General features: G+C 40.6%; 1 protein-coding gene across 1 annotated transcript in view; it reads right to left on the minus strand.

Annotated features, from left to right (window-relative positions):
* Window positions 1-27,592, minus strand: part of STAB2 (stabilin 2) — a 263,642-nt gene that overhangs the window by 188,802 nt on the left and 47,248 nt on the right. The window contains exons 6-12 of the mRNA XM_073620305.1: window positions 25,236-25,331; window positions 23,395-23,514; window positions 17,951-18,147; window positions 7,899-8,032; window positions 7,670-7,800; window positions 4,313-4,392; window positions 450-599 (exon numbers count right to left, since the gene is read on the minus strand). Coding sequence (XP_073476406.1) covers window positions 450-599; window positions 4,313-4,392; window positions 7,670-7,800; window positions 7,899-8,032; window positions 17,951-18,147; window positions 23,395-23,514; window positions 25,236-25,331 — 908 coding nt within the window. The remainder of the gene's footprint in view (window positions 1-449; window positions 600-4,312; window positions 4,393-7,669; window positions 7,801-7,898; window positions 8,033-17,950; window positions 18,148-23,394; window positions 23,515-25,235; window positions 25,332-27,592) is intronic.

Below are 27,592 nucleotides of genomic sequence, written 5' to 3' on the forward strand. Positions count from 1 at the left end.
AGAAGTGATTTATGCTGATTGCAGAAGAATGAAGCAGTAGACAGAAATGACACCTAGTGCTCTTAATTCAGACAAGTACACACTATAGAGGGTTATGCTATGTTCATATTTCATGTCTCAGGTATACAACCACTTTAAGTTAAGTATTCAAGTGTCTGCCTGTAGAAAAAACAAAAATCCAAGCAGAGGCATGTAATGCAGTCACCAATAAGATCTCCCAGTCTATGGCTACCTGTGGGGTGGCCACAGACAGGCTGATAGCTCCAATGGATTGGTAAACATCTCCCTATTATTAAACCTTAACCTAACACTGAACCCATCACAATAGTCACTTGGCAGTGACATTGGTACACGTTAGGTTCTTTGATCTTTTGCTCCTAATCATGATCCTGATCATCTGTTCTTAAGCAATTATTCAGCAGTCTATGGCCATTTTAACAAAATCTTACCCTCTCTCCAGCAGACACTTCCCCTGATTTTCCAGTCAGTGTATAAATTAAATCGGTGCTGTTAAAATCTTCAGCATTCAGCTGGCCAGCAATCATGTGCAGTTTGATAAAGTACAGCATATTCTCTTTGTTCGCAATAAGGTTTTTTAACTGGAATAGAAAAGCAAAAATGGTTTTATAGCTACATGAATCTATGTTCTGTAACTCGACAATATGTAGATCTAATAATATTATTTTCAGGAAAAAAAAGCAAAATAAATAGTAAGTTACAAAACCTTTCACAAGTCATCCTGAAACCCATTTATTCAAAATCCATATAACTGCATCATAGTGTCATCATTACAACCCAGCATGAATAATAAATGAATTTATCTTAAAGCTGAACTCCAGAGAGACAGCTAAATAGGCAGCAGAAATAAATATGGGAGCTGATTTATCTGCTAAACCGAAATTCTGTTCAGACATTCTTGGAAGTCTTCATTCATCTTTGAATGACCATTACCTGTATCCCCAACCTGGATTGACAGGGGGCAGGCCTCCTTAAATACTCAGGGTCAGCCCAGCTGGGGAGGAGTTGTTCGGGTGGAAGCTGGAGATGGAGTGCTTAGTTGTCGAGGCCAGGAGAAAGCTCCCCAGTCTGGGGGGGGGGGGGGGGTGACCTTGGGCCTGGGCTTGGGTGCGGACAGGACCTACTCAAAACCCAAGGAAGTGTCCTGGACAGGAGGCATGGGAGCAAGGAGAGGACAGCAGAAGAGCACTGCCAGGCAAGTCTTTAGGGAGGAACAACAGGTTGCAGCCAGGAGGGCTGGTAAGTGACACACTGTCAGGAGGACTGGGGAGGCACGCCTGAGAGGACTGGGAGAGTGCAGTCTAGGATGGGTGCGGAGCCAGTGGAGTGGACTGTGGTGTCATGGGCAGTGGAGAGAGGCAGCTGCAGCCAGGAGGGCTGGCAGGGCCTGAAGATGTGGAATTGGGATCAGTAGCCACAGGGATAGCTACCACTAGGACTACCAACATTTTTGCTACACCAAAGGGACCCGTGGTTCCTACCTGCAAAGGGCATTTGCTAGAGCCTGGCTGAGCCAGTGTCAGGCCTGCATTTCAAGGTTAGCCTGTCCTGGAAGTGAGGAAGTGTAACCAAGTGATGTGCTGGATCTGGAAGTCAAGAAATTTCTATAAAGAGACTGTATATACCGTATTTATCAGCATATAAGACGCACTTTTTTCCCCTTAAAATCAGGGGAAAATTGCGGGTGCATGTTATACGCCGATCCCCTGCGATCCCCCGCTGACTGTGAGCGGAGCAATCGCCGGCCGCCGATATATACAGATAGCCGAGTGTACTCGGCTAGGTTCGGCTAGCTCCACTCACAGTCACGTCCAGTCCCGCCCTATGATGGACACAGGGACTGGGCATGACTGTGAGCGGAGCTATCCGAACCTAGCCGAGTACACTCGGCTATCTGTATATGGGCGGCCCATCGCCATCCTGGGCAGGACTACGAGAGGAGCCGAAAGTGGCAGAGAGCCGCCGAGACACACAGAGCCGGTCCTCGGCTCTTCTCGGTGGCTCTCGGCCACTTTCGGCCACTTTGCGCCATTTTCAAACTGCAGTGACACTGGCAAGTCACTGCAGTTTAACTGCAGCCTGGGCAAGGCTGCAAATAGACACTTACAAAGCTGCAAACGGACACTGACAAAACAGGAGATGGGCACTGACAAGGCTGTAAGGCTGCAAATGGACACTGATAAGGCTGCAAGGCTGCAAATGACTGCAAGGCTGCAAATTACACCAAGGCTGCAAATGACACTGGACAAGCATGCAGATGGACGCTGTGCAAGGCTGCAGATGGACACTGATAAGGCTCCATTGATGGGCATTTAAATGTAAGTTTTTTTCCTTAGAACATTTTTTTTCTTAAAATTCCCTCCTAAACTTGGGGTGCGTGTTATACGCCGGCACGCGTTATACGCCGATAAATACGGTAGTTTGAAATCCCAATTCTTTATTTCTTCAATCAAGTGGGCATCCCATATCTCCCCAATCACCATCCAAGTTTATTTCCCTCAATAAAAGTACATAAAGTTCGAGGACTGGTTTTCTGCCTGAGGGTGTATGAGAACTGTGTGCCTGGCTGTGCAGGTTAGGGTCGGTTCACATTGCTGCGGTACGCGAATTTTGCGCAAATTTGATCCGATTGCGTTGCAAATTTTCGTTGCAAATTCTTTATGTGTTCGGGCGAATCTACTGAGATTCTACGGTAAATATTGCGAATTGGTTGTCAAATTGGGAGGGGATTGCGACAATTTTATGTCTGGCCAGCTATATAAAAAAAATGAATATCGCAGTGATGTGAATATGCGTTTTCATTGCAAGTTCAATTGCAGTCTATGGAGCTGAATTCGCATTGCACACAGATCAAACTCGCACAGGACCCTTTTTTGTATGCAGCTTAGATTCGCAACACATTGATGTGAACTGCACTAATTGAAAACTATGTTATTTAAATGACTTGCAAATTTGAGCGATCGCAATGGCTCAAATTCGCAATAAAATTTGCAGCAGTGTGATCCGGCCCTTAAGAGATGGACCACAACACTCAGCAGCCCCGATGGGGGTACCGATACACTTATATTCTTATTTTTATATAGTCAAGCTGTATGGTAGTCTGATTCTAAAGATTTTTGTATGCATATTAGACATCTTGTTAAAATTTGTTTATTTTTCTTTTATACATGTGTATTTTTAGTAGCAACTGTGCTTTATTACCATCTCATTTTTATGTTTGTTATTTTAAACTTTTTCTCCAGCCCTGATGAATGGGGATTGTGTGGCCCCTGAAATGCCTTGGTTGTGTTTTGCCCTGCTTTTTGTGATCAGTTGAACAATAGAGACTTTGAATTTTTATTTTTATTCTCTTTGACCTATAACACTTGGATTTCTCAACTCGGATGAATGTCCTCTCCTGGGTGAAGTCCACGCCTATGTGGTGAGCTGCCAAATACAATCCAATTGGGCTCAAGCAATGACTTTGCCCACATTTGGATAACCTGTGAAAATCTGCTACCTCTTTGATTCCTGTGATCTAGGCAGTTCTGCCAGTCAGCATAGCCACATCCTTGACCTCCACTGCAGTGGCAGAAAAGCTCAGTGAACAACAAACTCCCAGACTGTTGTAAAGGAGAAGCAGTACACAGATAAGGTCAGCACTCTGCTCATTCTGCTTTCCTCTCCATTGACCACATGTATGTAGCACAGCTTGACAGACTCTTAGTGCTGGCGCAGCATCTCCTGGTGTGATGTGCAGGGGAATACAGATACCAATATTAAGGCGTTAACCAGTGTTTCCCATTTCTGCCTGAAGGTCTGCTTTATTTAGTCATCAAATATTCCTGTTAAATTGTATTCAACCCGCAAAATATCCGATGTACAGTATATTAAATTGTTTGCTTCTGCGCTGTAGTGGCTGCATTACCTGCTGTGATTACTATAACCTTAATATTATCAAAAACTATCACAGTGGCTTGAGTTACTAAAACTGGAGAGTGCAAAATCTGGCGCAGCTGTGCATGGTAGCCAATCAGCTTCTAACTTCAGACTGTTCAATTAAGCTTTGACAATAAAACCTGGAAGCTGATTGGTTTAGTCAATCAACCCCAATGTGCCATATGGTATGTATTGTGATTAGCAATTGTTGAATCAGGAGAATCCGGTCAATAGAGAATCCGGTCAATAGTGACCGTCAAATATCTAAGCATATATTCAGGTGTATAAAAAAAATCACTTATTCACTTGATTTGCAAATTGATTGCTTTATAAGGTTTTTTGATTAAGGTAATAGGATTTAAAAAAAAATACTCACATCTCTTGCTTTGATCCCTCTGTTTATAGGTACCAAGACAGTGAATGGCCCCAGTGAAGATAGTTGCCAAGAATAAGCATCTATAGGTAAACAGCAACAGGTCAAACACATGTACGACTTTTATTATTAGAACAAACATTATGTCATCTCTACCATGGTATCTAATGCCTAGATTATGATACATAGTAGTCAATTTAATGCCTGCCTAGAAGACAGACCCATATTTTTTTAAAGTCAGGAGTGCTTTATTGAACTAACAAAACAATACAGCATAATTATGCCCATAAACAGAGTACAGTGCCATATCCAAGTGACAGTTGAATACAAGGTAACAAGACCCAACTGTACATGGCCATGATGCATGTACCCCTTATTTGAACAAAAATGTTACAATAAGATATGAAAACTGACACATGTACATGAGATTCAGAATAATAGCTGGTAAACTATCAGTCAATTTGTCTAACAACAATAAAAAAGACGGATCTAGGCAGCAGCAGTCAACTTGAAGCCCAAGAAGACCTAAGTTTCTGATACTTCTTGGAACAACCCCGATTAATATAAGTCTATGCATAGGTAAAGCACATGACTTCCCAGAAGGACACCGGGGGGGGGGGGGGGGGAGAGGAAGAGGTCCACTTAAGGAGGATTTCTTTTTTTTTGCGTAATATAGGAGGTATGAGATTAACAGTTTGGTATGGTAGGGCCGTTGGTCATCCTCATGAATCCCCAGAAGAAAGACACATTTAGGACTCTGCAGAAGCAAGTTTGTTTGGTTCCCTTTTGGTCATTTTTTGGAGTTTTACAAACTGATATATATTTTTATCTTTATTTTACTGATAAAGATTTATTAAAGGGTGCGGTTATCATACTTAGTTTGAATTCATGCTGGGCTTTTTAATAAGAAAGCCCAGCATTGTCTGTACTCTTTTTTCAAGTGTGTTTGTGTGGGCTGCTATTCATTTTTTTTTTTCATATATCATAAAACAATTGTCTGAGCTCCTTTTGATGGTAAAATATAAATACCCACATATCACATTACATACTTATCTGATTACAACTTAATATCAGTTACAGTATTTCTAAGGATTTGAATAAGCAAACATTTTCACAGTTCCTTCTTTTGAAAGCAGTAGAACATGTTCACTATGAATGAGATAAACCGAAGCAAACCAAAAAAGTACAGGGGAAATTGAAAAAAAAACAAGATTTTTGCTTTCACATGAATTGACAATTAAAGTCAGCACAATTTTAGCTCATTCACTTAGCTAAGTTAAGTTTTCTCTTTGTTTCAGGTGAAGTTGTGCTGATTTAATTCATCCAAACATTTGTGGGCAAAAATATTGTTTTTGTATTGTTCCTTGCATGTGGTTAGATATTCTTTGAAAAGTAAATTTCACCTCTTTGAAAGGGAACATACTAGATCAAAGTCATTGTATTATAGCGACAAAAAACTCTGGTTTGAACAATTAGAATTCTGTTTAAGTATGTCTTCTTAACTAAAAAAAGCATCTTCTGTTGCTCTCAGTCTCCTCCAAATCTCCAAATTTCTTCTTTTTATTTTTTGCTGTGATCCGACTGCATGTTAGAGGGTGACTAAATTTGTTATCCGTGGTTCCACAGTATATAGGAACGTGGTCATCCGCTCTTGCTTGCTCATGAGTAGGGATGAGCCGAACACCGCCGGTTCGGTTCGCAGCAGAACATGCGAACAGGCAAAAATTTGTTCGAACACGCGTACACCGTTAAAGTCTATGGGACACGAACGTGAAAAATCAAAAGTGCTAATTTTAAGGGTTAATATGCAAGTTATTGTCATAAAAAGTGTTTGGGGACCCGGGTTCTGCCCCAGGGGACATGTATCAATGCAAAAAAAAAGTTTTAAAAACTGACGTTTTTTCTGGACCAGTGATTTTAATTGAAACAATAAAAGTAAAATATTCCTTTACATTTCGTACCTGGGGGGTGTCTATAGTATGCCTGTAAAGTGGCGCATTTTTCCTGTGTTTAGAACAGTCCCTGCACAAAATGACATTTCTAAAGGAAAAAAGTCATTTAAAACTACTCGCGGCTATAATGAATTGTCGGGTCCCAGCAATACAGATAAAAGTCATTGAAAAAAACGGCATGGGATGACTCGAACATCGGGTTTGACTCGACGACGACTTACGTTCGGGCTTATCCCTACTCCTGAGATATATTAGAGACTATGAGAGTATGCGGCTAATGTGCACTGCTCAGCATAGTTCAAGAGCTTACGGAGTCACAAAAACATAGTAAAAAATGATTTAATGAGAATAGGTCAAAAAGGCCATAAAGTAGCACATCTGTATGAATTACTTTTGGAGGCTTTTTTTTTATGAGAGAAATGCAATTGGGCGCTTCAACAAAATCTTGTACAAAAGTATGGGTGATTGGAAGAAAAGCACTAAAAACAATTGACACACCCTGTGCGTCTCACAGGTCAATCACTGCAGTAAGAGCTGGTTCACAGCACAATTTCTGCACTCTGGGTGTTTTTTTGTACATGTTTACATGCATTTTCTATGCGTTTTTAATGCGTTTCAGTGCACTTTTTTCCTATTTTTTTTATTTTGACATTATGCATTCAGGTACATTTACATGGGCTCTGATGTGTTTACATGCGCTTTGCTGCAGTCCTATATACAAAAAAATACTGCATGTTCTATTTTTGTTGACAACACTAGAACTGACTGCACTGGTGTGAACTAGGGCCATTGGAATACTGTACATGGAAAACACTGTGCATGCATTTTTTGAGGCAGATGAAAAATGCACTAGATTGCATCTAGTGTGGACAAGCCCTTAAGGAGTCTAATGCCGCGTACACACAATCGCACATTCCGACAACAAAATCCATGTTTTTTTTCTGATGGATGTTGGCTCAAACTTGTCTTGCATACACACGGTCACACAAATGTTGTCGGAAATTCAGATCGCCAAGAACGCGGTGCAACACGTATGACGAGCCGAGAAAAATTAAGTTCAATAGCCAGTGTGGCTCTTCTGCTTGTTTCCGAGCATGCGCATAATTATGTGCGTCAGAATTGTGCACACACGATCAGAATTTATGACAACGGATTTTGTTGTCGGAAAATTTGAGATCCAGATCTCAAATTTTGTTTGTCGGAAACTCTGATGGAAAATGTCCGATGGAGCCTACACATGGTCGGAATTTCTGACAACAAGCTCCCATTGAACATTTGTTGTCGGAAATTCCGACCGTGTGTACGCGGCATTAGAATAAGTTCCAATATGCATTAATGGAATGTTCTCTCTTCAAATGAAAATGTTGGACATCAGTGCTTGAGAAACAAAACAGAAGTAAGAATTTACCAAACAATCTGATGGCATCGGATAGCTTTCCTTGCCATAGTCCTGGTTCTTTATTAATTTCTTTCATACGCTCTAAAATGTTTCCATAGCAAACCAATCCGTCACCAACATAACCCTGCTTGCATGTGCATCTGCAAAAATGAGAAAATGAACATTTATATTACACTGTACATACTTATAGTTGATAAAACCATATGGGTTTAGAATATTATTAGTCATTGTTACTTACTCAATCTTCCCAGGAGAGCTGGTAGTGCAGTTGGCATTTTTACTGCATGTGTTTTTAGTGACACATACATCGGTCAACTGACATCCAATTCCAAGCTGAAAGTTACTGTAGCCTTCTTTACATTCACAGTGAGACTGAAAAACAAATATGATTGCTCAGAATCGTTAAACAACAATATGATTCTTAAGGTAGAATTCTAGGATAAATCTACCTAATTTTAACCCCCCCCCCCTTCTAACACCTATACTAACTACCATATAGAAGAAACATGTCTATGCTTACCTATTCTCAGGCCACTCGGGTCTGGTCACATGATCGGCTTCCCTTTGTTAGCTAGCTAGTTAGTTAGCTTAATGAGAAACAAAGGCTTTGCTTTAAAAGCACTTTAAGTCTTCTGTCAAACTGTATTTGTTATTTTGGTGGAAGAACATGCATTAACTGTGTTTCTTATAATATAGATATGATCGATCATTCTTTACTTTCATATTTGCAGAGCTAAGTGGAGCCTGGTGGGTTGAGTTGGCATCTGGCTTCTTAAATGTCTTAGATACTCCAGCAGCAAGATCTCCCTGGTATTATTTTGGACTTCCTGCAAGTTCTCATTTATCTTTATAAGTTCCAGTTTCTCCAATTGCACGCTCCATAATATAAAATAAATAGGAAAGCCAAAAAGGACAGTGGGGCTACCCATATTGGTAAAAGCACAGCAGGTGTGTAGATCCAAAGGAGAATCCCAAACAATATAAAAAAATGTCCTGTGGCTTATCTTTCCGGCATTTACCAAAATCAATTTTTGCGTGGAATGACCCTTTAAAGTGATTGTAAAGTCTTGTTTTTTTTCTATTAAAATAACAAACATATTATACTTACCTCCTCTTCTCTGGTCCCTGGCTGAAGCTCCTGACCACTTCCTCCTATTGAGTGCCCCACAGCAAGCAGCTTGCTAGGGGGGCACCTGAGCCGAGCTGCAGCTCCGTGTATCCATTCAGACACGGAGCTGCAGTATCCCCCCACTCCCTCTCTCTCCTGAGTTTGATTGACAGCAGTGGCGTCATTGTGTCTCAGCCAATCAGAAGGGAGAGGGCCACACGGCCGAGGTACTTGTATACATCGCTGCAAAGAGATGGGGCTCAGGTAAGTATTAGGTGGGCTGCTGCTGCACACGGAAGGCTTTTTATCTTAATGCATAGAATGCATTAAGAGAAAAAAAACCTTCTGCCTTTACAACCACTTTAAGTCAATTACCTTCCATGTAAGTGATATAACTGGCTTGGAACCAATCTGAGTGCAAATCCTGGACCCCTTAAGTACAGTCAGGTCTAAAGCTACTTACCCCCTTTCTTTCTTTTTTTTGGACCCTTTCTCCCCGCCCCTGGCTCACTGCTACCATCAGACTATATTTTGTATATTGTAAGATCTCTGTATTCCACTATGTACACTTCTACATTTCATGCTCCAAATGTACTTTTTTTTTTTTTTTGAAGAACCAATAAAATTCAAGTGAGGAGAAAAGAACCAGTCTGAGCATATTTGCTGAAAGTCATCTGCATTTGCATAGAGCATGGAAGGTGTTTAAAGCAGAGCTTACAAAATTCAGTTAAACCGGGTGTAAAATAAGCATAACACATTATACAGTATGCTTCTTTAGAAATATGATACATTTTTTCAGTTTTCCCTGCTGTATCTGCATCAAAATGTAGCTTTCATGTGGTGATAGACTGTTGACTTTTCCAGGGAAGTTATCCAAGAGCTTAGTGGATGAGGTGAAGCCCTGTTGACTTTCATCATCTAACCATGTGCAAGCAAAAATGTTGTTTATTTTTTGTTTTAATTTGTTGATTTTTTTTTTTACACCTTATTTACTAAGCAATGGCGCAACTTCCCTTACAAAGTAACAAGCCTATTTACCATTGGTAAATCAACCCTAATGTGTCCTAGGACTGTTTTAGTCATTGCACTCTGTGTAAAGGGCACCCAATCAGCAGCTTCATGCAGTAGTTTGAATAAGCTCACAGTGCTTTACCTTTAACCAAATGTATCGCAACCCCCGAAGGGTCGCAGTAGATTTTAACAAGTTATTCCACAGTGTTGAGGCAGCCAGGCACATAGCAACAGCCCATTCACTCCGACTCAGTAAACAGTCTAGCAATCTGTCTTTTTAGCATTTATTGCTGAAGAAACTTGTAACAGGAGGAGGACAATGGGGAATTGGATACTTCAAAACACTTCTCTCTCAAAGAAGCAATAACATGGTTTTTCACTCACAACTAGGGACCATGTTTTCAGAACAGTCTATTGGCTCATGGCAGGTGACCACGCAGTATTTGGCAGAATAGTTAACATCTCACAGCTGGGGATCATGAGATAGCTTGCAGGACGGGTATAGCTGGACTGGAACAGTCTATCGCAGTGATGGTGAACCTTGGCGCCCCAGACGTTTTGGAACTACATTTCCCATGATGATCATGCACTCTGCAGTGTAGTTGAGCATCAAGGGAAATGTAGTTCCAAAACATCTGGGGTGCCAAGGTTCGCCATCACTGATCTATCGGTTCATGCCTGGAGACCAAGAAGTAGCTTCATGCACAGAAAAGAAGTTCTACTCACAGAATCCTGGAACAAGACCAGTCAATAGGTGCAGCCTCTTTTATCCCCTTCCCGCCCAGCCGCCGCAGTTGTACTGTGGCAGGTTGGCTCCCCTGGGCAAAACTACGTCACCTTACGTCGCTTCGCCTTTTGGCCACTAGGGGGCACCCATGCGAGTGCCCGGCGGGCGCGATGACTACCACGCACCCGCGATTGCTCGTGACAGAGCAAGACCCGGGATCTGTGTGTGTAAACACACAGATCCCGGTTCTGTCAGGGGAGAGGAGACAGATCATGTGTTCATACTATGTATGAACACCGATCTCTGTCTCCTCCAAGTCAGTCCCACTCCCCCCCACAGTTAGAACACACACTAGGGAACACATTTAACCCCTTGATCGCCCCCTAGTGTTAACCTCTTCCCTGCCAGTGACATTTATACAGTAATCAGTGCTTTTTTATAGCACTGATCACTGTATAATTGTCACTGGTCCCAAAAATGTGTCAAAAGTGTCCGATATGTCCGCCACAATATCGCAGTCCTGATAAAAATCACTGATCACCGCCATTACTAGTAAAAAAAAATAATAATAGAAATGCCATAAATCTATCCCCTATTTTGTAGACGCTATAACTTTTGTGCAAACCAATCAATATACGCTTATTGTGATTTTTTTTACCAAAAATATGTAGAAGAATACATATCGGCCTAAACTGAGGGAAAAATTATTATTATTATTTTTTTTAAATTGGGATATTTATTATAGCAAAAAGTAAAAGATATTGTGTTTTTTTCAAAATTGTCGGTCTTCTTTTGTTTGTAGTGCAAAAAATAAAAACCGCAGAGGTGATCAAATACCACCAAAAGAAAGCTCTATTTGTAGGAAAAAAGGATGTCAGTTTTGTGTGGGTACAGCGTTGCACGACCGCGCAATTGTCAGTTAAAACGACACCGTGCCGTATCGCAAAAAATGGCCTGGTCATTGAGCAGCCAAATCTTCCTGGCTGAAGTGGTTAAAGTAACCCAGCATCCAGTCCAAAGGGTGCCAGGAGCAAGCGGCCCCCTCATATCAGCTCACAGACCCATTCCCTCAGGAGGGAAACAAGACAATCTCCTCAGGGCTCCAGACTTTTTAACAGCATCTTAGCCACCAACTGTGCAAACCCCCAGGGATTAGCTAGGCCCTGCTCAATATTTACACCGGTCTTTGAATTATCCCTCCCTAAGTTCCAGAAACTTCTTTCTGGAAGGGGGAATAAATCAAACTCCCAGCCTGTGAAGCCCTGAACAGACCAGACCAAAGAACTACTGCTCTCCTGATTACAGCAGAAACTAAAATCTAAATTTACCAAACAACCTAACTAGGAGGGTGCTACACACATTTATCTGAAATATACAACTGACTATAACTGTATGGTATTTTTTTAAAACTATTATTATTATACAGGATTTATATAGCGCTAACAGTTTGCGCAGACATTACAGTTACATTACAATTTGGTACAAGAGGAATCAGAGGGTCCTGCTCATTAGAGCTTACAATCTAAGAGGGAGGGTCAATTGATACAAAAGGTAATAGCTGTGGGGGAAGAGCTGATTGAGAAAGTAGAACATTGTATTAGTTAGAAGCAGGATAGGCTTTTTTTAAAGAGTAAGGTTTTCAGGGATCATCTATAGATGGATAGATTAGGGGACAGTCGGACAGATTGGGATAGGAAGTTCCAAAGGATGGGAGAAGCTCTGGAGAAATCCTGGAGGCAAGCATGGGAGGAGGTGACAAGGGAGCTAGAGAGCAGGAGGTCCTGGGAGGACCGAAGAGAGCGGCTTGGTTGGTATTTTAAGACTAGGTTACTGATATAGCTGAGGGCCGAGTTGTGGATGGCTTTGTAAATTATTGTTAGTACTTTAAATTTTATTCCTTGGGTGAGTGGAAGCCAATGGAGGGATTGGCAGAGAGGGGTGGAGGAATGGTTGGTAAGGTGGATTCCTAGGTCACATGCATATACCATGCAAACTACACTAACATGCTTGCACAAGCAATCTAATAAATATGATTTGAAAATGAGAAAACAAGCGGCATGCTTTAAAAAATTGTAGACTCTTTCAAAATATGTTTAAGAAAATAAAACACCACGTCTAATAACAGAGAGAAGAGTTGATTGGGAAAGCCAGGGATTGGACTGAATACTGCGTTTAGCCTGGGATACATAGCCATATATGGGAATGCAGTTTTGTCATGAAACAAAATGACATATATTACTTAAACTAATCAAACGATAGAAGAAATCCAGACAACTGGATCTTTGTTCTCCTGCCAAAGGTTAAGACATTTCCTTACACCTGAATGTTATTTCTGTCTCTAAATGTGATCTGCACTGATATAAATGATCAGAATGCCTGAATATAATCACTACAATAACTTGTTATAATGCCTAAATGTCACTGTCATACTTCATAAAAGTAACTGTAACTTCTTCAGAATTGCAGGTCAGACAAGGTGACACAACTGGTATACTTAGGGAAAACAAACATTAACATGTAGTTCTGTACACATCTAATGGCCTTGAAGTATGAATAAGGGTTCATGTGCATGGGTGTAATTAAATATGGTGCTTATATCTATGCTGGATCTTGCTGACAAAATCTGGCAGAAACATCCAATATAAAAAATGCATGTAATATCATTTAAACTCCTTATGTTTATGCATGTTTGCAAACATATACATCTCTATAGACATGTATAATTCTTCATCCACTTAAACTTATTTCCTAGAATTTATGTGTGTATACATCTACTTTTTTTATATACCTTTATAAGCATGAAGGCACAAAATAAGCCAAAATATTAATCTCAAACACAGAATGGGCACATTGGCTATAAAAGAGCTGTGTTCAGATCTGTTAAAGTGGTATTAAGGCTTAAGAAAAAAAACAACCATGCAAGGTAAAGGCATAATATTCTAGTATGCGTTGTGTACTAGCACACTATAAAAGACTTACCTTGAAACGAAGCACTCCAGCGGCGTGCTGTCACCGCTGGAGAGGCTTCCATCTTTACCTGGTCTTCCTTCCAGGTTTGCGGGCTGCGACCGCTTGAATAGCAAAGCCCCCATGAAGTCACATGAAGGCACGCAGACGTCACGGCTGTGCCACAAAGCTCTGAAGGAACAGCACATGTATGCGGCGGTGATGTCACTGGTGGCTGTACCCTAGAATATCTCCTAAACGTTGCAAGTTTAGGAGATATTCTTTTAACAAATGAATTTTTTTTCCCGTAGACACGAGTACTTAAAGTGGTAGTAAACCTCAGACACAAAATACGAACAAAGTCCCAATTAGGAGCACTAAGTGTCATTTCTGTCTGCTGCTTCATTTCTCTGCTATCAGCATGAATCACTTCTAACGAGTATTCCTGACACCAAGAGAAAAAAGGTGCCAAGGGGGAGGGACCTCCTGCTGATTGGCAGTCTCTGTTGCTGTGTGCTGCGGGGTGTGTCCAGTGGCGGCCGGTGCCTAATATATTGGAGGGGGGGCGGCAAACTAACACTACACCCCCCCCCCAGGAGATGGATGTGAATGCGGCAATCGACCCATTGATCAGGGCATTATCTTTGGAGTCAGGGGAATGAAGAGGCTGGCCGTTGATTCTCCTCCCGGCAAACAGGTTGGCCAGGGAGTCCTAAGACTTCCTGGTCAATTAGGTCACAAGAACTGCTTCCTAAATGGCTGGGAGGAGAATCAGGAAGACAATAGCAAATATTAATTCGCTATTGTCACACATGTACTCTGCGCCTCAAGCCCACCCTTTTTTTTAAGCCAATTAGAGCCTCAGGCTCTAATCATGTGCTTCAAAAAAAAAAAAAAACCCCCATTGAAATCCATGTGTCTGACACCCTGCATGTAGATTAGGGGCCGGGCACATGGGTTAGGGGGGCAGTGCACCCCCTATGGACGGACCATCACTGGGCTTGACCCTTTCCTCCATTCAGTTCTCATAGCTCTCCTCACTATGCTCTGCAGAGTGTAACCTCAGCTCTCCACCCTCTTTTTTCTGAATGCTCAACGAATATAGAGAAGAGAAGACTGCATTAAACAGGTACAGCTTATGTAGGAGGATTTGTTTCAGCTCTGTGTATCACCAGTCACTTCACTGGATTTACAACCACTTTAAGTCCAAACTTTTTCTTTAGATTTGGATAGAGTGGTGCTGTCTGTGTACCCATTAGGGAGATTTTCTCTCTCTAAATGCTCTGATCACGAGTGTCATTGGAAAATGAAGCAAGAGTAAATCCATTTGCCACCATAACAGGAATCAAGAAATCTTTTAATGGGAACACTTGTTCCAACAGGTCGCTTTCTGCCCTTTTTTCTGTATCTGTTCTTATACGTTTTTGGGAAGAGAATTCTAGCAGCCCCAGCCAAAAGGGGGTGCCAGTTAGTAATTCCTGTTGTAATAAGGTGGGTACTTGGGGAGGGATCTGTTCCTCCTGGGCTAAATCTGCCCTGGTTTGCTATGCTTGTCCCCAGTTTTAGGCAGGCTCTCCCTAAGTGATAATGCCTTTCTGGTAGGGATGGGGCTGCATTTTTCTGTTTAGGGTCTGGGAGGCGCAAGGAGCTCCCAGTGATGTGTTCTCCTAGGGATCCCAGAAAAACCCTATGGGATTGGGACCCCGCTGAGTTTCATGGGCACTTTGTTCACATCACTTATTGCTTTTTTTGCCTTTGCTTCTTAGGCAGGTCTTTTGTATAATCCAGTGCAATTTGTACAAAGGCTAGAAGGCCTGCCTTGTTTAACGCACTTGCCTAAGTGCCAGACCGCTGATGAAGTCCCGCCTACTTTATGGGACGTAACGCGTATGGACATCACATGACACGTTCGTGACGTCACCCGCGTCCTGATCCATGCTGATCCCTGCAGACACGCTGTGTTCTTTCACCACCTTGATCCTTAGCACTGGGGAACAGTGCCAACCTTACACACGTATTGTCCTGCCACTGCAAGTGCTGATTTGAGCTTACCGACCCATGTATGGGAATGCTGTTTGAGACCTGACTGATTTATTCAGGGGTCCATTACATGAGGTGAGGGGCCAATCCATATGCTGGTGGAGGGTGTCACAGAAGTCACCATATATGTTTATTTCTTCACTCTCAACAATGGAAGCTTATCAGTGCTCTTTGGATCTTTTATACAAGATTTTGAAGGACTTTCTTAGTTTTTCAGTTTTGTGCGTACTTCATAATTTAGTTTAAATTTAAAGCGCTGTACTGCCTCGTATATATTTCTGTTTTTGGGATTTGATATTTTGACCCTCAGTATATTCAGTTGCTTATCTCTTAGGGATTATTGTTGCGCTGGTTGATTCTTTCTTCAATGTGGTATCACTGCTGTCCTGATCTAACAGCACTCCTCTCTAACTTGTACAACAGCAGCCTCCGGGAATCACTGGATTGAATGAATGAATGGTTTTGACTATCTTTGGACCCATTCATTATGTATGGATGGGTTTAAAGGTAAACAAAGCCATTCATATTAATGTAGAAAGCTCATGTTAGGAAAAAGGTATCTCACCACTGTATTCAACTCAGAGATAAGATCTATGAATGAATTTGTTTACACAAAAAAAAAAGTCCAAAAAGCAACTTTCGAAATATAAAGAAACATACTTTTGCGACAAGTAGCAAAAGTTGCTTTTTCAAACCTCTTATTGTTTTTCCTAACTTATTAGCTACTAAATTCAAACTAAACCAATTCAAACCTAAAGCTAGGTGATCTGTCATAAACAATCCTTCACTTCTGCCTAATCTTTGCAACTACATACTCCACTGTGACTGGCATGTGTGCTCTGTGACTGGCATGTGTGTCCAATGTTGTACATTTTAACTACAATGAGACACTGATGAGCCAAATGGGTGGCTGCTGGGAGTGGCATCTCAGTTGCAGAAGACGACCACATATTGTAGGTGGGGGGTAATTGCACTTTGGCATCTTCACCCTGGGTACTGGATGGCCATTTCCTGGCACTAGCGGATACATTTTTTGGACGTATTTATTTGTTGAATCCTTTAGTACTGTTATTATAGTGATACAGTATGTTCTAGTTGTACAGTATGTACTAAAGCCAAAGAATGGCAGCTGGCATTTTCAAGAGGTTAGCAATGGCAATATATGTAATTCTCTCAGCATAGCTTTTCCTGAAGCATTGATCATTTTATCATCTCAGTCGAGTTACCGTAAGACATTGTACACCCATCATATAAGAAGAGCTTATTGAAGAAAATATGATAATATTAATGTGTCTTTTTGTCTTATTAATATTAATTAGTGTCTTTATTTTATATTTACAAAACATTGAGAGGTATGATAAAGTTTGAACCAAATTCCAAATAAATAATTGGATGGTGAGAGTGCAAGGGTGGCCATAGATGGCGTACTCAGACACTTTGACAAGGATAAGTCCATTTAGAGTAATCCTACATGGCAATAATGAATGCTTCTGTGGAAAGTGATTGTTATCACAATCAAAGTTTTTGTTTCAAACAACAAAGTGGCATGCAAAGTGCCCTGGTGTTTTTGGATATGTTGTCAGCACACCCACAAGACCACAAGCATACATGTGTAGTGGGTGTGTAATTAAATCTCAGCTCTTGGAATTAGAGAAAATCTACCCTGTAAATGCACCCCCCTCCCCCCCGGGTTTAATTTTCATTAAATATAGATGGTAAAGGAACAGCCAGTATTACTTGCCTTAGCCTCACTGCCTATACAACTAAAGCCGGAATCCTGCCATTCAGAAACCTTGATCCAACATTAAGACTCATGGGAACTGTTCCCACCAATTAGTATGCAGCAACAGTCCTGAAGAAGTGCAGTCTATTCCCAAACAGGTTGGCTTGATGAACATGTTGCTAATTTTTAATAAATGTCCACTAACCATATTTTAGAAGTCACATTTCTCTGGACACCAGGCGCTCCTTTTTTTTTTTTATCTAGCCATTATACCCACCCCACCCCTCCCCACTCCTCCCCACCCTGGCAGGCTCCAGTGCTCTCCTTTTCTCCCCATGGCTCTGGACTGTGGGTGGTCTTTCCATAGCATCATATACGATGCAAGGCTATTAACCCTGCCTTGTATGTGAAGGAGGCAGGAGGGTTCACAGGACGAATCACACTGCTAAAGGGACCATATTGGAGTGAGGAATAAGGTAAGTTCATGCAACCCCTAGACCGCAAGTAGGTAGATCTTTTTCATTGTGCCTTGAGTTGGGCCTTAAATGGTGTCTTTGAAGATGGGAAGCTGTCTCCCTGGCTGTTATTTTTGGGGAGATTATGCCATTATATCAGGAGCGGCAGATGCCATTGCAAAGTCTCTCTTTATATCTAAACTAAAAAATGTGTTTACTGTCTAAAATAAAATGTTTTAGGGCAGCTATGTTTTCTATTGTACATTTTATCCAATCTTACCTGTCCAGGTCCATCATATTTACAAATCGATGATGCTGTGGGGCAATCTCCGAAGTTTTCCTGGCAGGGGTCAATTGGTAAACACACATTACCATCACCTCTGTAGCCCTCCTTGCATGTACATGTGTGTTTATTAGGACTCACATATGTGCAATAAGCTGCAGCATCACAGGCCTTCTTCAAACATGGATTAATAGCTGAAAATGAAACAAGTGATGGGGATCAGATATTTTAAAAAACGGGGAATATATATTTTACAGTTAGCAACAGTGGAGTTCAAGACAAGAGTAACAACCAGAGCTGGATTTCCAGCACTGGAACCTTTAGGCAAACAAACTTTACTGCCAAAACAGCCCCGCTCTGCAAGTACCTTTAACAATCAGCATATTCCTACTTTACTGTTCCTAACCTGGCTTTCACTGTTGTTGCAACATATAAATAATCTCATAGGAGTTAACTTTATTTCTACTGGTGGGGAGAAAATAGACAATAAATATGTAAGGAAAGGTCGCCTATAGCCACAAGCATACTGTGAGTAGTTTGGTGCTGTAGAGCTGAGATGTGAAGTATATTGTCTGACATACGAAATTTGGCAAAGTCAGGTCAGGAGTGGCCTTTCATCTCAATGTCATTTAGATACTTAATGAATTAGCTAACAGGTGATGGGTCTTAAATAAACAGTATGGAAAGTAGGCTGCTCTGTAAAAAGGAACTCAACTCCCGTATCTATTTTTTCCCTCTCCCCTTTTACCTCTGAAGCTGGGTTGTTCCCCAAAAACATACTCACAAGCCTAGAAATCCAGCGGTGTTGTCTAAGGAACTGCCTCTTCCCTGGAGCATAGTTGGTCCCATAACGTCACCAGGGGGCTGGCTGCTTCTTCATCAGAGGAGGCAGCCGCTTCATCACATCATCAGAAGTGCAGCTGTAAAAGCAATGAATAGACAGCCACCCCTGATGAGGTGGCGCATACACTCTTGTGTATCCATGGTCTCCTAGGACCCATTACATGGGTATCCCAAAAGAAAGTGGACAACTGTTATGTCACACTTGCCTTAGTCTGGAATAAGGAAATTTAGACATGGTTTTGGGGACTATTTCTGCCCTCTCCACCTAAAAAAAATTATTTTGTTAGAGGAAGGGGGCAGAAGGAATATTATGTAAAGTTGTTACGGGTGGTAAATGTCCACTCTTTAAACTTAGGTCCTATCTGCTCAGTAGGAAGTCTTAGGTAAATTTGAATTGTAAAAAGGAGAGGTGGAGCACTTGAAGAATGAATCAATAAGGTGGTGTTTTTAGATTTAGACGAAAAAATCTTGCCGCTACCATAAACATATACTGACTTCTATCTAGCACTGTTCACGTCCCATATGACAGTGCAAAAGTAATGAATATAAAGGGAAGTGTTCGCTATCTTAATATTGGCATGTGATACCCAAAATAAATTAATATTTTTGTGTAACCTTCCACAAATTAGTGTAAATCATATAATCAAAGTGTACCTTAAGTGCTATAAGTATAAACAATACATAAAGTGCCCTAGTGACAATACTTTATCCATAAAGTGTACAACAAAATCTTATCATCATATGTCGTATATAAAATAAGTTCTTATTTGAGTGCTCAAATTCTATGTGTTCCAGTGCACTAAAGTGCTACGTGCAATGTTCTATGTTGAAAAATTTATGTGAAGACATGCGTTGCTATAATAAAATATAAAATCCATTCCAAAAAATATTAATCAGATCAAAAAAATGGTGATAGCAAGCATGTCCTTGTGTCCACTCAGGTGCTCCCCCCTTCAGTATATGCGCTCACCTTAGAGCGTGTGACCTTGTAGTTAAGCTTGGTCAAATCACGCATATGAACCACCCCTGGGTTCAGTATCTGTGATTGGATCCTGGGCTGATTGATGGCACGTTTTTCCACATATATGTATAACAAAGGAAAACTAGATAGTGTGATATAGTTTAAAATATTTTTATTATTAAAAACTAGCCCCTTTAATAGGGTACTCACATTTCGTGGGTGCTTCAGTGCACCACTCTTTAAAAGCCAGAAACGCTGTGACCGCTGAAAATGGTGTGTCCTTTCCGAGTTGAGACCGATCTCAGTCTGCCAGTTTGGATGGCGTGTCCTATGGACCCCCTTTAGACAGCCTAAGGAAAGATAGTGACCTTTTCCCAATGCAGTTTCACCATTGATGCAGGACCTTGACCAAATTCTTACCTGATCTTTACTGCGAGACCTCCTAGCTGTACATCTTTTTACCTGAGGGACCGGTGACATGCTCCTTTCCTGTGGGCCACAATACTCTAAATCTGTAGGTTGACCTAGACCTCCACATACGCCATCCACTGACAACGCTAATTCTACTCTTGCTTGAATATTTTGTGTGTTTGATAACGGTCCCATTTACCATATCGCAAATTTAAATTCTCCTATATAATTACCCCTGATGAAAGGATTTTGAACCTTAAACACATTGGGTACCGGAAAGCTTTTCCCGGATGTTGGTTACCGGAAAGTATTTTCGGATACTGGAGAGAAACTACTTTATATACGTACCATTATATTATATTGCAAGATATTCTGTTATGTGTATTTGTGTTTAATGTTAGCGTATGTTTTAGCAATCATGTGATGATTTTTTACTTTTTTTTGTATCAACAAAACAATGTTTTACATACTTCATTAGTTTTTTGCCAATTTAAAGTCCCATTTGGGGCTATCCAACCTTCCTATATACAGTTGCAATAAAAAGTATGTGAACCCTTTTGTAATGATATGGATTTCTGCACAAATTGGTCATAAAATGTGAGCTGATCTTCATCTAAGTCACAACAACAGACAATCACAGTCTGCTTAAACTGATAACACACAAAGACTTAAATGTTACCATGTTTTTATTGAACATACTATGTAAACATTCACGGTGCAGGTGGAAAAAGTATGTGAACCCCTAGACTAATGGGATCTCCAAGAGCTAATTGGAGTGAGGTGTCAGCCAACTGGAGTCCAATCAATGAGATAAGATTGGAAATGTTGGTTACAGCTGCCCTGCCCTATAAAAAACACACACCAGTTCTGTGTTTGCTTTTCACAAGAAGCATTGCCTGATGTGAATGATGCCTCGCACAAAGAGCTCTCAGAAGACCTACGATTAAGAATTGTTGACTTGCATAAAGCTGGAAAGGGTTATAAGTATATCCAAAAGCCTTGCTGTTCATCAGTCCACGGTAAGACAAATTGTCTATAAATCGAGAAAGTTCAGCACTGCTGCTACTCTCCCTAGGAGTGGGCGTCCTGTAAAGATGACTGCAAGAGCACAGCACAGACTGCTCGATGAGGTGAAGAAGAATCCTAGAGTGTCAGCTAAAGACTTACAAAAGTCTCTGGCATATGCTAACATCCCTGTTAGCGAATCTACGATACATAAAACATTAAACAGGAATGGATTTCAAGGGAGGATACTACTGCTGTCCAAAAAAAAACATTGCTGCACATTTACAGTTTGCACAAAAGCACCTGGATGTTCCACAGCCGTACTGGCAAAATATTCTGTGGACAGATGAAACCAAAGTTGAGTTGTTTGGAAGAAACACACAACACTATGTGTGGAGAAAAAGAGGCACAGCACACCAACATCAAAACCTCATCCCAACTGTGAAGTATGGTGGTGGGGGCATCATGGTTTGGGGCTGCTTTGCTGAGTTAGGGCCTGGAGAGATTGCTATCATCGAAGGAAAGATGAATTCCCAAGTTTATCAAGACATTTTGCAGGAGAACTTAAGGCCATCTGTCCACCAGCTGTAGCTCAACAGAAGATGGGTGTTGTAACAGGACAACAACCCAAAGCATAGAAGTAAATCAACAACAGATGGGGTTCCACCCAAATTTTGAACAATATCTGTATGTATTCTCTTCCTTGCCTAGATGCTGACACGCCGTTTAAAAAAATTTAAATCGCCGTAATTACCTTTTATTTTTCTATTCTTCTTTGCACTTCCTGGTTCTCCTCCTGTGGGAGTAGGCGTGTTTCTAGCCTCTCCCAGACTCCTGGGAGCTAGTCTCAGGCTTCCCAGGATGCCACTGAGCATGTGCGGGAACGAGCAGTGAATGCTGGGAGCACAGCATTCACCACATCCTGGAAATAAATGCTTGTGGGCTTCAAATGCCCACAATGAAGATGGAAACCGCCTGCAGTGAATAATATAAGTTATTCTTTCCGACGAAATCTGACACAGGCGGACATATTACACACAATATGTGAGTATGTAATGCTGAGAAGAAAAGTCTGTGAATGAACTAAAAAAAAAAACGATAGATAGGTGGACCCCCGCTTTAAACAGAAGAAAATACGCCTTCTGGAGTGGCCCAGTCAGAGACTTGACCTCAACCCGATTGAGATGCTGTGGCATGACCTCAAGAAAGCGATTCACACCAGACATCCCAAGAATATTGCTGAACTGAAACAGTTCTGTAAAGAGGAATGGTCAAGAATTACTCCTGACTGTTGTGCACGTCTGATCTGCAACTACAGGAAATGTTTGGTTGAAGTTATAGCTGCCAAAGGAGGTTCAACCAGTTATTAAATCCAAGGGTTCACATACTCTCCACCTGCACTGTGAATGTTTACATTGTGTGTTCAATAAAAACATGGTAACATTTAATTCTTTGTGTGTTATTAGTTTAAGCAGACTGTGATTGTCTATTGTTGTGACTTAGATGAAGATCAGATCACATTTTATGAATTTGTGCTGAAATCCATATCATTCCAAAAGGGTTCACATACTTTTTATTTCAATTGTATATAGGGATGTTGCAAATTCACTAGATTATCTGGTATGGTGAAAACATTTATCTAGTATGGGCATTAGACTGGCATTTTACAAGCATTAATGGTGAGTTAAAAGTGCTCCCTAAATACAATATGGGCAGTTTTGATGAGCGTTAAGGCACATTAAAACCGCTCTACAAATGCCTATTGCATTACAGTAAATGAACTAATCGGAACGCCCTACAACCGCACCACAACTGCCTGCCAGAGCATTTGCAAAGCGTTACCATAGACTTGAATGGAAGGCATTGAAAGGCTTCAAACACCTCCTGACTCGACATGAGGCTTCAATTTTGAAGTGATGCAACACTAATGCTTCATGTTTTGATAGTGTGAACAGCTCAGAAGTCAGAAGAGTTACTGCAGAGATAAACATCTTGTATCGTTTTTCCAGATAAAATAATAATAGGTGGCTAAAGGGTAGTCTGTGTTTGGCAGGTAAGGTTGTCATAAGCCTGTCCTCTCTGTCTCATTTTATTCAAATAGTCAAAAAGAATATAAAATGTTTCAAACTTAACAATAACATCATAATACATTGTTCTAGTAGTCTTTCCATTAAAATGCTTTTTTTTCAGTTAAGTAGACAACTGATAAAAACAGCCTTACGTTCACATGTTGAGCTTTTCTCTTCGTAATTTGGTAAGCATTTACACTCCAGAGCACCCGAACTTGACATTGTACATCGTTTGTTTCCTCTGCAGTTCAGTACAGCACAGTCTGCTAATGCTGAAAATATGCAACAAATGAATGCAGTGAAAGTGTTTCAAATATACAAACTATTTTCTTAAAGCACATACGTGCATAAGGCTATTGTCATTTAATCTGGGCAATAGTACTTGTATTGTGAACATAACATGTACCTTTAGGCTACATGGCCTGTTCAGATATCAAAAGGCAGACCAATTTCTCAATCAATCAAGCTTGGTTTTTGCTTTCCTGCCTATTTGCTATTATTTCCCCAAAATAAGGGCAGGTCTGGATAATTGCACAATACATACACCAGTACGCTTGGCCAGGGCAAACTGCATTCATATACTTTTATGCCACAATTATTTTATAGAGTATTCATTTAGCAAGGCCATCTTCAGAAGGACATCAAAGCCCATTATTTTTTTTTTGTACATGCTTGAGACCTGTGCTATCCATTCTTGATCCAACTAAATGTATTCTTTTTCTTTTTTTTCAGATATACACTACCTGGCGGTCACAAGTGAACTGAAAAATGTATGGCAATTGGCAACCAACCAGATTTACCATAGATAGCAAGCACTGCTTGACAACAAATACAAAATATTCTCTGTAATGCATGCTCACTTTACATTACTAATTCTGTGACTCCCTGACTGCAAGCCCCACCTCCAGGGTTATTTTTAAAGTGCTTTGCAAAGGCCCTATATACATCAGTTCACTGAAGTGGTCAAAATCAAATGATAACTAACTATCCTCTTAAATATCCAATTCCTTCAGAAGAAGGATGTTGGAGCTCAAATTCGAACCTAGGTTGTAGACCAGCTGGTATACACATGGGACTCCAAAGATGCCCACACCAGGATCATACCATTTAGCACCTTCTTGGTGACAAGCATAGTAGGGAGGGGCCATTGAGGCAGCATTCCCTATATTATCTGGGTGCAACCAAAAATACCATAAGGGACTACCTGAACACTGGATAAATTATGTCTAAATAGTGTTTCAAAAAATTCTGCAGACTAAAAAATTGTGGAAAAGCAAAAACAAAGATGTTGAATAGTCTTTAGAATTAACTTCTTTTTGAGCTTCCTCTGGTATTCTGTACATTTCAGGGTGTATTTATAAAAAAAAAAAAAAAAAAAATATTCACATAACTATTCACCCATTAAAATATTGTAAATATGTTCTGGGCGAATAGGGCAAAATAAAACATTCTCCGACCATATTCTCTGCAAGTCAAATGTATGAATGTGCATTGTATAATATACAACATTGTGACCTCTAGATGGCACTAAAGAGCATATTTATTTAGTGTCATAGTCATCGCCATCTGGTGGCCACAATATGCTAGTTTCTGCATTCAAACATTCAAATTACAGAGAATATAGCTAGAGAACATTCAATGTTGCCCCATTTGCACAGCAGTACATGCAATCTCGGTGGACGAATGACCTAGCAATTTTTTTTTTTTAAATAAATACACCCATTGCTGTCCTTGATGCTACTCAGTAAAGTGAACCAGTTTGGCTGCCAGATTTTAAAGCCAAGTTCCCATCCTCACAATTTGCAGCTTTATTTTCTGGGTCTAAATTATTAACATTCCTAAATTAAGAACTCTATGTTTCCTATTACCAACTAGATGCAGACCTACACTGGAAATTACATTTGGCAAACAAATGTAAATTCAAATACTTATTTCAGACATATATGAGACCTGTTGCTCTTTAAACAACATATAGTTCTGTAGCATTACTTACGCTGGTCACACTTAGGCCCATTATAACCAGAGAAGCACAAGCATGAACCGTCTCCATTAATCCCACTGTTGCAAATACCGTGCACACAATCACAGACTGTGAAGAAAGAATATAGTAGATTAGATAATCACAATTACACACAAATAGCTAGCATGAAAAAAAATAAGTAAGCAATTGGTTCTGGAAGAATTTCTATTTTCTAGCAATCATGTATGGTTTACAGCATTCTTAAGAACAAATTCTGCACACTTGCTGTGAATAATGAAGCAGCAATACAGCATAATGCAGTGCTGTACAAAGTGCATTTTCTCCAGCTTTTAATTGCTTTGCTCAAACATTCAGATCTGTGAGAAGAGGAAAACTGGACTGGGAGACATTTGACCCCTGGGCCAGTAATAATACATACATTGGACTGGGTGCTCTGAGTGAAGATAGTTCACTATTCAAACATGGTATAGAGTGGGAGCTGCAGTCAGTGACACCTACCGATGATTATACAGCTACCTGCTCCTCATTCAGACCTAGGGTTGCCACCTTTTCTTCAAGCCAAACCCAAACACTTTAGCGGCCTGGGAGACGTTTGGGTGCCCCAAGGAGAGTAGTAATGCAGTGCGCATTGCATGCCGCAGTGAACAGTGGGTGTGGCCTAATCGATCTTGCTGACATCATCGCCGTGCCCCTAGTGATGCCAAACCTGCCACCAGACAACTGCCTGCAGCTCCTGGACAGCAACAGATTTGTGTGTGACTATCTTGGTTACTTGGAGAGTCACAGCCTGGTCTAAATAATGTGCCCGGGTCATAGTCTGCCTGAAGCCCAGACACGTGATTCAAAACCTGGACTGTCTTGGTAAATCCTGGACAGATAGCAACCCTATTCAGACCTGAAATAAAAGCATCTGGCAGAGGGAAATCTTCCAGCACAAACATTACATTCTGATGAAGAAGAGAAGATGCTGATGCTGGGAGATGCAAAAAGGTAAACTATGTTCTTTAGGCCAGTGGTTCTCAACCTCAGTCCTCAAGTACCCCCAACGGGCCATGTTTTCAAGTTTTCCTTTACTTTGCACAGCTGCTTTAATTCAATAACAATGACATGGTATTGATAAAATAGCTCTTATGTAAGAGAAGTTCCCAATACATGGCCCATTGGGGGTACTTGAGGACTGAGAACCACTGCTTTAGGACGCATTTACACTTTAGCTTTCTGTGAGCACACGTAAAAGCATGCAATTATGTGCACATTTATGAAACACGTTTATGTTGCCATGGTTAATGGCATCTCAAATGCAGCAAAAAAGATTGTTTGCATTGAAAAAAAAGTGCATCAATCACGGCAAAACGTTTGGTTAAAAAACATACAAAGCCCTATGCTTAAAAAGGTACATGAGCTATTTTGCTGGGTTTGTCATGTGTAGGTCAGCCCATTGAAATCATGTGGCACACAAACATGCACAATCTTGGCATGACTTTATGCACGTTCATAGAAAAGCAAAATGTGAATGCAGCCTTAGGAGCACCCACCTTTCAATATGCTCACCATTCAATGCCAAACCATGGCACACTTTGTGTGGTAGACTTTTAGCCCACAGAAATCTGTCCTTCTCATAAAAGCAAAAGTGTTTATCTACCAAAGACAAAGGTCCCCATGCTTCCCCCATGTGAGATCTACGGTCTTTAAAATGGATCCCAAATGTTTGACTGAAGCATTCCAAAGATGGCACTTTTGAATGTGTTATACCTTGCTTTATTTGTAATTTTGTACTGGGCTGAAAATAATTCTCAGCATAATAATTATAAAAGCTTCTAGGCTACTTACAGCCGGTAAAATAAGTATTGAACACATCACCATTTTTTTAGGTAAATATATTTCTAAAGGTGCTATTGACATGAAATTTTGACCACCTATCTGCAACAACCCATACAATCCATACATACAAAGAAACCAAAACAAATACGTTCAGAAATTAAGTTATGTGTAATAAAATAGAATTACACAGGGAAAAAGTATTGAACACTCTAACTGAAATATATTTAATACTTCATATAAAATCCTTTGTTGGTAAGGACAGCTTCCAGATGCCTCCTGTATAGAGAAATGAGTCGCATGCTTTATTCAGGTGTGATTTTGGCCCATTCTTCCACACAGTCTTTAAATCTTGAAGGTTCCGTGGGCCTCTTCTATGAACTCTGATCTTTAGTTCTTTCCATAGATTTTCTGTTGTATTCAAATCAGGTAATTGGCTGGGCCATTCTAGAAGATTTTTTTTTCTTTCTTTGAAACCAGTGGGAGTTTCCTTGGCTTTGTGTTTGGGATCATTGTCTTGCTGAAATGTTCACCCTCGTTTCATCTTCATC

The sequence above is a fragment of the Aquarana catesbeiana genome, linkage group LG03, assembly GCF_042186555.1.
Source record: "Aquarana catesbeiana isolate 2022-GZ linkage group LG03, ASM4218655v1, whole genome shotgun sequence".
NCBI classification, from domain to species: Eukaryota; Metazoa; Chordata; class Amphibia; order Anura; family Ranidae; genus Aquarana; species Aquarana catesbeiana.